Below are 13,086 nucleotides of genomic sequence, written 5' to 3' on the forward strand. Positions count from 1 at the left end.
GGCTTTGTTCGGGACTCCAACCAGTTGGCGGACGTGCCAGCTGGTTGCTCGGGTTTCCCGATGGGATGGGAGAACTGGGAAGAGCCGCGGAAGAGATCTTTTAACCACTTGCCACCCGCCCACCGTCAAATGACAGCGGAGCGGTGCAGCTCTTGGTCTGGGGCACTGTCATATGACGGCGCACCAGAACGGCCTCTCTCGCTCGCAGTGCAGCGATCGTGGCCGCGGCGTGTTGCTAGGACACGGTCCGACCCCGATCTTGATAAAGAGCAAATGACATGGCTCTTTACCCATGTGATCGCCTGTGTCCAATCACAGCCGGTTACATGTAAATGAGGAAGTGCCGTTTATCGGCTCTCCTCGCCTCACACTGTCAGAGTGTGTGGTGAGGAGAGCTGATCAGTGGCTCCTCCTGAAAGGGGAGTCTAGAACAGGTAATCAGGGCACTGATCATCAGTGCCCTGATTACTGTAAAGTAAAACGTGCCCATAAGTCCCCCCAACCAATGCCCATCAGTGCCCACTATCAGTGCCCATAGTGCTGCCAGTCAGTGCCCGCTCATCTGTGATGCTCACCAGTGTCCATAAGTGCCGCCCGTCAGTGCGGCATATTAGTACCTCTTCATCAGTGCCACCTCATCAGTGCAGCCTATCAGTGCCACCTCATCAGCGTACATCAGTGGAGAAAAATTACTTATCTTCAAAATTTACTACAGAAAATAGGAAAACTTTTTTTTTTTTTTTCAAAATGTTCTGTCTTTTTTCTTTTTGTAAGAAATAAACTCAGCAGTGAAGAAATACCACCAAAAGAAAGCTCTATTTGTGTGAAAAAAATGTCAGTGTAGCATGACCGCGCAATTGTCATTCAAAGTGTGACAGCACTGAAAGCTGAAAATTGGCCTGGGCAGGAAGGGGGTGAAAGGGCCCTGTATTGAAGTGGTTAAAGAGGGCCAACTGAGACTGAAGGTCCACTTTAAGTTTAAGGCAATGGGCAACATGTTATATGGGCCACATAATGGAAATACTTCAGGAAATGTTTTATGGCCCCTTACAGTATTAAATATTGAAAATTACAGATGGTTCCAAAGTGCCATTATCATTTTCTGGAATCAAGTAGGTGTGGCCCTCAGACATTGAAGATGTCCTCTCAGTTTGGCCTACCATAATCCGATTTAGACATGCCTGGTTAAAACAAACTCGGCCTAGATATTACAATCTACAGCAGGGATTCCCAAACTACGGCCCTCCAGCTGTTGCAGAACTACACATCCCATGAGGCATTGTAAAACTCTGACATTCACAGACATGACTAGGCATGATGGGAATTGTAGTTCCTGAACTGGAGGGCCGTAGTTTGGGAATCCTTAATCTACAGTATATGAACAATCTACTAAGTGAACTGTACAGAAATCTAAATATGTAGGCTCACATAAGATCCAGGTCAACTGTTGGTGTAAGAGGGCTAATAAAGTTATGAACAAATACTTTGTGGTACCAGTAGAGCAATATAGTATAATCAGAGTATCTTCAGAGAATATGCATTTTCCTAACCACTTGCCGATCAGAAACATACCAGTATGTCACTGGAATTCAAGTGGTTACACCAGAATGATGCCAGTGAAGTTTTTTAGCGCCAGCGGTTTTCTCTCTTGTAAAAGCAAACCTAGCGGCTAACTAACCAGAAGACCTGAGCAACCAGCCAGCACTTCCTCGGCTGATCGGAGAGCAGAGCAAAACCCGGATCGCCTTTGATCGACTCTCGACTATCGTAACCCAGAAGTGACGACCTGACATCGCTTCCAGTTTATCCAGGTATCAACGGTGGCATTTTCAAAGATCTAAAGCATTCGAAAACACTGATCTTGGTGTTTTGAATGCTTTTAAGGGCAGAGGAGGGATTCGGGGTCTTATAGACCTCAAACCTCTCCATAAAGAGGCCCTATCATGTCTGCAGGAGCCTGAGAATTGCACCTGTCATTGTGACTGCAATGTTTTTCAAATGCAAATAAATAAATAAATGCACATTTTTTTAAATGTGTGTGGTTTTGTTTAGTAAATTTTGCAGAACACAGAATTAACATTTAGGCCCCTTACACACGAGCGTCACAAGTTTGGCCTACTGTAATCGGATATAGACATGCCTGGTTTAAACAAACAAACTAGATATCTAGGCTCACTTGAGATCCAGGTCTTTAACCACTTAAGCCCCAGAAGATTTTACCCCCTTCCTGACCAGGGGGTATTTTGCGATTCGGCACTGCGTGACTTTAACGGACAATTGCGCGGTCGTGCGACGCTGTACCTAAACGAATTTGACGTCCTTTTTTCCCACAAACAGAGCTTTCTTTTGGTGGTATTTGATCACCTGTGCGATTTTTTGATCATGCGCTATAAACAAAAAAAAAGCGTAAATTTTGCAAAAATAACAATATTTTTCACATTTTTTTATATGAAATTCCCAAAAAAAAAAAGTAAAAATCAAAATTTTTTAACATTTTTGGCCAATTTGTTTTGTGCTACATATTTTTGGTAAAAAAAAAAAAAAAAAATTGCAAAAAGCGTATTTTGATTGGTTTGCACAAAAGTTATCGCGTTTACTAACAAAGGGAAAGATTTTTGTTGTTTTTTTTTTTAACGCGTAATGGCGGCGATCTGTGATTTTTTTTGCGGTACTGCAACATTGGGGCAGACAGATCGGACCCTTGACTGACATTTTTGACACTTTTGGGGTTACCAGTGACATTTCTACAGTAATCAGTGCTATATATATGCACTATTACTGTAAAATGACACTGGTAGTGAAGGGGTTAACTTTATTTGAGCGGGAGGGGCTGTGTGTGTCCCTAGGGGCGTGATTCTAACTGTGATTGGCTGTGGCTTGAGCTGTAGGAACACTGATCAACGGTCCTACATAGTAGAACCGTATGATCACTGTTTCTACACAGGGGAGAATGACAGGCGGCTTGTTTACACAAGCCGCCTGCCTTTCTCCCTCTCCCCCGACGATCGCAGAGTGACCGGCGGACATCGGGTCCGCCGGCCACACGCGCGCGGGGGGGGGGGTCTGTGACCGCGCGCGCTCGCTCCCCAGAGCCTCACAGGCTAGTGACGTTTATATATACGTCACTTTGCCTGTGAGGGGCTGACCGCCGCAGTATATCTACTTGAGGCGGTCGGCAAGTGGTTGACATTTGGATGTGGTTGTATTAAAAAATATAATTACATACGTAGGTTGTAAAGCTGGACATATGTTATAATCTGACTGTTCAATCTCTTTAAGATCTTCCAACAATTCTATAGTGCACGTGTCTCCCTGAGAAGATATAAAGTGAATGGATAGTTTATGAATACTCTTGCACTATACAATTAGTTGTAAAGCTAAAAGGAGTTTTTGCAGTAAGGTTGTAAGTCAAATGTATGTAAAACACAACTTACAATCTCATTTTAACCATTTAAAGTAGAAATCCTGTCAATACCGAACTACTCTCAAACCTGCTTCCACTCCCATTCTAAGCCTTTTCTAACTACCCTGTAAAGGTAAGATGCTTATAATTACCGATGCTGAGAGCGCTCAGGTCCTGTTACATGATCTTTCCAGCGGCCGGCTTCAGTAAAGTGGACAGATCGCAGCAACAGCTGCAGAGCCTGGGTGACGACGTCATCAATAGGCTTACTATGGGGCATCAGCTGTTGGCTGTCTCTCCCCTAAACTGAAGCTGGTGGCCGATCATGTGACCGGAGCAGAGCACCCTCAGCAGAAGAATAAAAATCTTTCCGTTACAGGGTAGTTAGAATAGGCTTAGAATGGGGGTGGCAGCAGATTTAAGCATAGATAGGATTTGACTGGACTTCTACTTTAACCACTTGCCGACCAGCCGCCGCACTTTTACTGTGGCAGGTCAGCTTTGTTACATGAAACGACGTACCTGAACGTACGTAGTTTCGTGTAATAGCAAGTAGGGGCGCGCGTGCCGCTAGAGGGGGGAGTCAATCAGAGGGTCCGGCGGACGCAATGTCCGCCGGCCACCCACGATCGCTCCCTATAGAGAACGGCAGTGTGCCTATCTAAACAAGGCAGACTACCGTTCTGTCACAGATGAACACAGGGATCCTGTGTTCCTGCTATTTAGGAACACAGATCTCTATGTTCATCTAGTAAGTACAACCCCCACACAGTTCGAAAACTCCCCCTAGGGACACATTGAACCCTTTGATCGCCCCTGGTGTTAACCCCTTCCCTGCCAGTGTCATTATCACAGTAACAGTGCATATTCTTAGCACTGATTACTGTAGTATTGTCACTGGTACCCCCAAAAGTGTCAGAATTGTCAGTTAGGTGTCAGATCTGTCCACCGCAATGTCGCAGTCCCACTAAAAATCGCTGATCGCTGCCATTACTAGTAAGTAAAAAAACTTTATAAATAAATATAAAGTACATAAATCTATCCCCTAGTTTATAGACGCGATAACTTTTGCGTAAACCAATCAATATACACTTTGGGATTTTTTTTACCACAAATATGTGGCAGAATACATATTGGCCTAAAATAATGAAAACGTTTTATTTTTTTTTTTTTTTTATTGGCTGTGTTTTATAGCAGAGAGTAAAAATGTAATTATTTTTTTTTAGAAATTTTGTTTTGTTTATAGCGCAAAAAAAAAAAAAAAAACTGCAGAGGTGATTAAATACCACCAAAAGAAAGCTCTGTTTGTGGGAAAAAAAGGACATCAATTTTATCTGGGTACAGCGTCGCACGACCGCACAATTGTCAGTTAAAAGTAACGCAGTGCCGAATCACAAAAATAACCTGGTCATTAAGGGAGTAAAACCTTTCCAGTCCAAAAGTGGTTAACTTACATTTTGATTGTAAGATATTTTCATTAGTGTATCTTAGAATATAACATCAGTAGATGGTACAATCAGATCAGTGGTAGTAAACTGCCAGCTTTTTTTTTTTTTTTTTTGTTTTGAAAGCTGCAAGGCAAAGTTATAATGTGCTAGTACGCATCGCATACTTGCACATTATGTGAAACTTAGGGCTCTTTCACACGGGCGGTCCGATCAGATCCGCCTGTCAGTTTTTTATGCGGATCTGATCGGATCCTCCATGTACCCCCATGGGGCAGCGGATGTCAGCGGAGACCGCTCTCATCTGATACCCCATAGAGAGCAGCGGGGGCTGTGACACCTCCCTCTCCGCACTGCAAGCGGAGACGGAGCTGTCATCCGCCGACTCAGCGGGGATCGGCGGATCGATCCCCGCTGAGCAGCACGGATCTGCCTACGGAGGCGGACCGCGTGAAAGAGGCCTTAAAGTGAATTTTTCCTTATAAAAATAACAAACATGTTATACTTACCTGCTCTGTTGCAATGGATTTGCACAGAGCGGCCCGGATCCTCCACTTCTCGGGCCCCTCTTCTGCTCTCCTGGCCCCTCCCTCCTGTTGAGTGCCCCCAATGCAAGCAGCTTGCTATGAGGGCACCCGAACTGAGCCACAGCTTCCTGCGTCCATTTGGACATGGAGCCCCGACCCTGCACCCTCTCTCTCCTGATTGGCTAGCTGACTGACAGCAGTGGCAGCCAATGTAAGTCTGCCATAATGTACTAATATGCTGTGCGTACATTATGGCATAACCCACCTGGGGGGGGACCTTGAGACCTTGGAAAAAAAAAAAACCCAGCAGACTTTACTTCCGCTTTGAAAAGGAAGCAGAAAAACACATTAACAAAAGATTTAATGAAAAATAGATCTCAGAGCTATTTTAGTGTAATTTACTAGAAAAAGATACTTGATATACTGTGCATAATATATAAATAGATAAAATTAACTCCTGCTAGCAGCCACCATACGACACTCGGTAAAAAAGCATCTTCTCAAACTTGGCAAGAATAATGTAGAACTTTGCAGTAGCCACCACTATCCAGTTCAAAAAAATTAATTTATAAAGAATCAAGAAAACAATAAAAAGTTCATCCAAAGGTCTGGATGGGTTTTTTTCATAGGCAACAAAACACTCCTAAACTATATATGATTCAAATCCTGAGTATGACTTCTCCACAAACATCAAAGACAGCATTTTATCTGCCACCATCACTATTCTTCAATCCACTGGAGTGTTCTTCTCCTACTGAAACTCCCCGGGGCAGCCGTTCACACATCAAAAAAAGTTTAAACCCAGATAAAAGCAAACCAGAAAAACAGAGGGACGGATGGCAAAAAAGAAGAAAGTTAATTAGAATGCTTCATAAAAACAAATGCTTGTTTCTCTCAGGAGAATTCCAATGAGCTGAGATATGTGTGGGACACAAGAGCAATGTAAGATAAGAGCTGCAGTGGATGGGAGAATCAAAATATCCTGAATAATTTCACCTCACTAGAGGAGTGGCAGGACTGCAGAAGACTTAAAGCGGAGTTCCGGCCTCGGGGGTGAAATTTAGATAAAAATACCCTCGGGACAGTCAGGGCTAGTACATTCCACAATGGATAGCCTCTGTACTGTCCCGGGTCGCACTTACCTTTTAGAAGAAATACTTACCTAGAAAATTTTTCTCCAGCGCTCCCATCTCAGGTGTGGGCAGCTGAAGCCAGCGCGTCCTCTTCTGCCTCCTCTTCGGTGACGTCGGAGTCCCACAATGCACTGCACCGGCCCCGCTCGTCACTTCCGGTGCAGGCGCGTCATCCCTGCACAGTTTTTGGGCATGCCCAGAAGCTTTTTAGCAGGGAATGCCGCACCTGCACTGGAAGTGACGAGCGGGGCCGGTGCAGGCGCATTGACTCCTGGGAGCGATGACGTTCAGCTCCCAGGAATCATCGCAAACAGGAAGTGACGGCTCGGGAGGAAGTGGAAGGAAGGTGAGTATATTTTCTTCTATAACAAGGTAAGTGAACAAAAAAAATAAAAAATAGGGAGCATCCATTTCTTTTTCAGGTGACACCCAGCAAGCGGATGGCCCAAAATCGATTTTTGTAAATATGAGGCCGTAACTCCGCTTGAAGCCTGGTACACACGATGAGATTATCGGATAAATGATCGTCCATTTTTTTTTTTTTTTTTGCATGCTAGTCTTCATTTCGAAAACTAATAGGTTACTAAAGTAGGAAAGTGAAGTGAAGAAATGGATTTCTATCGTATTTTCATTTGAAAACTGTACTGATTAAAAAAAAAAAAAAAATTGTACGATCTGGTATCGTACAAGAAAAATTTTCGTGTTTGTCTCTTCTGAAAATTTCGGATGAAAAACGGTGTACTAACGATCAGATTATCTTATGACGGATTCAAAAGCAGTATTTTTTGTATGATATTCTGATCGTATGCACAGGGCTTTACAATGCAGCATACCAGCACTTATAGTCCTAAATGACTACCTGCCTGGAGTTTGCATGTTCTCCCTGTGACCACACAGGGTACTCCGGTTTCCTCCCACACTCCAAAGACATGCTGGTAGATTAATTGGCTCCTGTCTAAATTGGCCCTGGTATGTGTACGGTATGTATGAATGTGAGTTAGGGGACCTTAGATTGTAAGCTCCTTGAGGGCAGGGACTGATGTGAATGTACAATATATATGTAATGCGCTGCAACAAAAGACGGCGCTAAATAAGTACCTGAAATAAATAGACTTTTGAAGTCTTTCAGATATTTGGCAATTGCAGTCTTTAAATTCAGGTTGACGGATAAGTCACACTCAGGATTTGTGCTGTGAAGATGTCATGTTTACACACATACATACATATACTGGTGGGAAAAAAAAAAAGAACGGTTTCAATTATCTCTCCTCATGCATCATGGTGGTAAACATTTCAGTAAAACTGCACAGGTGATGAGCAGTGCCTGGTTTCCTCCAGACATGACGCTTGCCATTGAGGCCAAAGAGTTTAATCTTTGTTTCATAAGATTAGAGAATTTGGGTTTCTCATGGTCGGAGAGTCCTTCAGGTGCCTTTTGGCAAACTCCAGGCGGGCTGTCATGTGCCTTTTACTGAGGAGTGGCTTCTGTCTCGCCACTCTACCAGCTGGTTGGTGGAGTGCTGCAGAGATGGTTTTTCTTCTGAAAGGTTCTCCTCTCTCCACAGGGAAACGCTGGAGCTCTGTCAGAGTCACCATCGGGTTCTTGGTCATCTCCCTGACTAAGGCCCTTCTCCCCCGATCGCTAAGTTTGGCTGGGCAGCCTGTGCTAGAAAGTGTCCTGGTGGTTCCAAACTTATTCCATTTACGGATGATGGAGGCCACTGTGCTCATTGGGACCTTCAATGCTGCAGACATTTTTCTGCACCCTTCCCCAGATCTGTGCCCTCAATACAATCCTATCTCAGAGGTCTACAGACAATTGCTTGGACTTCCTGGCTTAGTTTGTGCTCTGACATGCACTGTTAACTGTGGGACCTTATATAGACAAGTGTGTGCCTTTCCAAATCATGTCCAATCAACTGAATTTACCACAGGTGGACTCCGATCAAGCTGTAGAAACATCTCAAGGATGATCAGTGGAAACCGGATGCATCTGAGCTCAACTTTGAGTGTCATGGCAAAGGCTGTGAATAATTATGTACATGGGATTTTTTTATTTTTTAATAAATTTTCTAAAATTTCACAAACTTCTTTAATGCTATTATGGGGTATTGTTTGAAGAATTTTGAAGAACATAATGAATCTAATCCATTTTGGAATAAGGCTGTAAACATAACAAAATGTGGAAAAAGTGAAGCGCTGTGAATACTTTTCAGATGCACTGTACTAAAGTAGCATTAACTAGATACAGTAAGTGCCGCTGTGTTCTAGCAGCAGTATGGGCGACTTCCCATCCGATGACGAAATTAAAGGGGAACTAAACCCTACTACCTTTTACATCAAAGGAAGCAGCCAACTTAGCCTCTGTTCAATCTGCAGTTGCCATGGTGCTACACATGAGTTCAGTTATGACACCAGACATTTGATGGTTTGAAAATTACCATTCACATCATGCCTTGAAAATATCAGTTTTGGGAAACTGGTAAATCAATGGAGTTTAGTTTTGCTTTAAAGGAGAAGTACGGCCAAAGCTTTTTGGCTATATTTCTCCTGTGGGTAACAAGAGTGCGTTAGCTCTGCACTTCTGTGACCAATTTTCAGCTGACAACCACTGTCGGCTGATGTCACAGAGCCGGTCTGGGCTCTGAAAAGATCCCGACCATATGTAAGCCTGGGTTGGCACCTGGCTCAGCCTCTCAGCAATCTGCTGAGAGCCTGAGGCAGCCTTCCCGCCCTTCCACAGCTCCGCAATCCTGTGCGTGCTGGAAGAGAACAGAGAGCCGCTGACTGACAGTAACGGCTCTCTGCTCAGAGCGGAGGAACTGAGCAATCAGCTGTGTTTGATCACAGTCAGTGTCCGACTGTCCGCTGCAATATCGCAGTCCCGCTATAAATCACTGATTGCCACCATTACTAGTATAAAAATTTAAATAAAAATTCCATAAATATATCCCACAGTTTGTAGACGCTCTAACATTGGAGTAAACCAATCAATTACGTTTATTGGGATTTTTTTTTACAAAAACATGTAGCAGAATACATATTGGTCTAAATTTATGAAGAAATTCGATTTTTTTTATTTGATATATTTTATAGTAAAAAGTAAAAAATATATACATTTTTTTCAAAATTGTTAATTTTTTGTTTATAGCGCAACAAATAAAAAACGCAGAGATGATTAAATACCACCAAAAGAAATCTCTATTTGCGGGAAGAAAAATTACAAGTTTTATTTGGGTACAGCATCGGCTGACCTCACAATTTTTAATTAAAGTAGCGAAGTGCCGTATTGCAAAAAAAGGCCTGGTCATGGGGGGGGGGGGTTTAAAGCGGTGTTCCAGCTGGGGAAAAAAAATGTAAAAGTCAGCAGCTACAAATACTGTAGCTGCCGACTTTAAAAATATATAGACACTTACTTGTCCAGGGAGCCTGCGATGTCTGCACCCCAGCTGATTTTCAGATCGGCTGCCATGGCCATTCGTTCTAAGTGAAACCGGCAGTGAAGCCTTTCGGCTTTACAGCCGGTTCCCTACTGCGCATGAGTGCAACTCACTGCGCAATTTAAATGGGTCAGCGACGGAGAAAGGAGGAGGGGGGCCAAACTTCCGAGGGACGGCATTGCGGCGCTGTCTCCCAGAAGTGGAGAAGGGTACCTGTCAAACAAAGGTACCCATTCCCCCCTCCCCCCTGAAAGATGCCTAGTGTGGCACCGGAGGGAGGGGGGGGGGGGGGGGGAGGAAGCAGATGAGCGGAAGTTCCACTTTGGGGTCGAACTCCGATTTAAGTTTAGAAATGACTTTGTGAGCAAGTGCCCCACTTACTGGAAGTTAATTATATTAACCGCTTAACGACTGCCCGCCGCAGTTATACTGTGGTAGGCAGCCGCTTCTGGGTGAACCGACGTAGCTATACGTTGGTCGTGCGCAGGCAGCTAGGGGGCCAGCATGCGCCGCCGTGCTCCCGCCCGCACTCGTCAGTGGGGAAGCCGATGCACTGGGCAAGCGGCTCCGATTGCCGCCTGACACCCGCAATCGTTCCCCGCTGTGAGAGGAGAACGGTCAGCTGTTGTAAACACAGCTGACCGTTCTCTCTGGAATGGTCATAGAGCACCTGTGATCCTTCTATATAGGAACACATGTCTCTGTGGTCATTTTACAAGCCACGCCCCCCACAGTTAGAAACGCCCCTAGTTACACATTTAACCCCTTGATCACCCACAGTGTTAGCCCCTTCCCTGCCATTGTCATTATTACAGTAACAGTACATATTTTTAGCACTGATTACTGTAGTAATGTCACTGGTACCCCCAAAAGTGTCAAATTTTAAAAAAATTTGATTTTTTAATTTTTTTGGGAATGTTCTATAGCAGAATGTAAAATATATATATATATATATATATATATATATATATATATTTTTTTTTTTCCCTGAATTGTTGCTTTTTTTTTGTTTATAGCGCAAAAAATAAAAAAATCGCACAGGTGATCAAAATACCACCAAAAGAAAGCTCTGTTTGTGGGAAAAAATGGACGTCAATTTTATTCAGGTACAGTGTCGCACGAGGACAATTGAGGGCCTTTCAATAATTCCTGACTGGAAGTACAGTAAACCCCCGCTCCATCGCGGTTCAGTTTTTGTGGTCCCGGTATATTGCGTTTTTTTTTGGAATGTTATTTTACTATATAAATCATAAAAATTGAAATATTTTTGTGTTTTCCATAGCTCTTGCCATGTCTCTCAGTAACTTTTATGTGTTTAAATGAGTTTCTATTGTTTTAAAAGTGTGTTTAAAGACCTTAAAATGCTTTTACACGTACAGTGACAGTAAAAAATCATGCCTACAATGCATTTTAATAGGGTTTTTCTATTTCCCGGATTTTCACTTTTCGCGGCTGGGTCCGGAACGTAACCCCCGCAATGGAGGGGGGTTTACTGTATATTCATTCCTCTCATCCAGATTCTTCAATGGACCGGTGCCCCCTGGTGGTCTTATGCTAATCTTAGTCCTCGGTATGCTCCTCCTTCCTCCCCTCCGAGCCCACCAGGAGGCACCAGTCCATTGAAGAATCTGGATGAGAGTAATGAATAATATACTTCCAGTCAGGAATTATTGAAAGGCCCTCATTGCTTGATTATCTGGTAAGAGGCTCACCCCCCCACCTTTTAGGAAGGTGTGGGAAGATATTCACCTATCCCTCTCTTCAACACAAGGTTTTTTTCATTGGATTTGGCTGCATACATGCCCTTTTTCCTTTGAATTTTGGTAAGAAGCAAACTTACAGCAGTGGTGGGACATCAGGCACATTGCGTTGTTTTCTGGCTGTCACCTGGAATACTACCTGTTTTGCTTTTTTTATTCACCACGGATTTGTCACCATCACTTGGACTTTGCATTTCATTTTGCACCTTTGTACACATTTGTGTTTTTGTGCACTACCATAACGTATATTAAAGCGGAGTTCTGGGCACAAAATCGACCTAATCGATTTTGTGCCCATCCGCTGGATCTTCTTCACCTGAAAAGGAATTGGATAGTTAGGTATATATTTTTTTATTTACTCACCTTGTAATTGTAGAAAGAAATACTCACCTATTCTCCACTTCCTCCCTCTGTGCTGCGGCTCCGCCGTCACTTCCTGTCTTGCGATGATTCCTGGGAGCTGAACGTCATCGCTCCCAGGAATCAATGCGACGGCACCGGCCCCGCTCGTCACTTCCGGGGCGACGCCGCATTCCCTGCTAAACAGCTTCTGGGTGTGGAGGAATGCGGCGCCGCACCGGAAGTGACGAGAGGGGCTGGTGCAGGCGCATTCTGGGAGAAGAAGATACGGAAGAGGACGCAGAAGAGGATCGCGCCGGCTTCAGCTGCCCACAACAGAGATGGCAATGCTGGAGAAGAAATTTTATAAGTGAGTATTTCTTCTTGCAGATAAGTGCGAACCGGGACAGATCAGAGGCTATGCATTGTGGAATGTACTAGCCCTGACTGTCCCGGGGGTATTTTTATTGAAAAAACGTTTTCGTGCCCGGAACTCCCCTTTAATTTAGAAGATCTATATATGGTTTGGTTCACACCTTTAATAGTTTGTTGTAGAATAGGAATGTTAGCTTTTTGATTTAAGCATTATTTAGTGTTTCTCCTTTTGCAGAACACCAGTACACTTGTTTAGCGCACTTGATTTATTTTCACTACTGTATTTAAGAGGCAATGGATTTCTGAGACCAGGCATGCATTATACCGCAGAAAGCCAGAAGCCCCCCCAGTGTTTAAAACCTCAGAACTGCTCCACAACTGTAGAAAGAGCTGATGAATTGGGAGGAACTATATGAACAAGCAGATCATTTCCATTAACCTCATACGTTCTCAAATGCACAAAAAACTTTTATTCCATAAGACATTCATTGGAAACTCACCCAAAAGCACTACTTGTGGCACTGTCCGTGCAGCCTGTAGCATCTCCTTCACCTTTGGTTGGGGATTCACCACTATAAAGGTATGTCCAATAAATAATGGTAGCATGGCCTGGAGTTGGAACTGGCCCAGAACCTGTCTAATGACCTGGAGAACGGGAAAAGTC

At 43.8% G+C, this 13,086-nt stretch overlaps 1 protein-coding gene across 1 annotated transcript in view; it reads right to left on the reverse strand.

Moving 5' to 3' along the window:
- Nucleotides 1-13,086, reverse strand: part of MRPL10 (mitochondrial ribosomal protein L10) — a gene marked incomplete at its 5' end in the record, with an annotated part of 37,639 nt that overhangs the window by 4,507 nt on the left and 20,046 nt on the right. The window contains one exon of the mRNA XM_082272258.1: nucleotides 12,923-13,067. Within this exon, the coding sequence (XP_082128384.1) occupies nucleotides 12,923-13,067 (145 nt within the window). The remainder of the gene's footprint in view (nucleotides 1-12,922; nucleotides 13,068-13,086) is intronic.

Source organism: Pelophylax lessonae, assembly GCF_965119305.1.
Source record: "Pelophylax lessonae genome assembly, chromosome: 11".
Classification (NCBI taxonomy): Eukaryota; Metazoa; Chordata; class Amphibia; order Anura; family Ranidae; genus Pelophylax; species Pelophylax lessonae.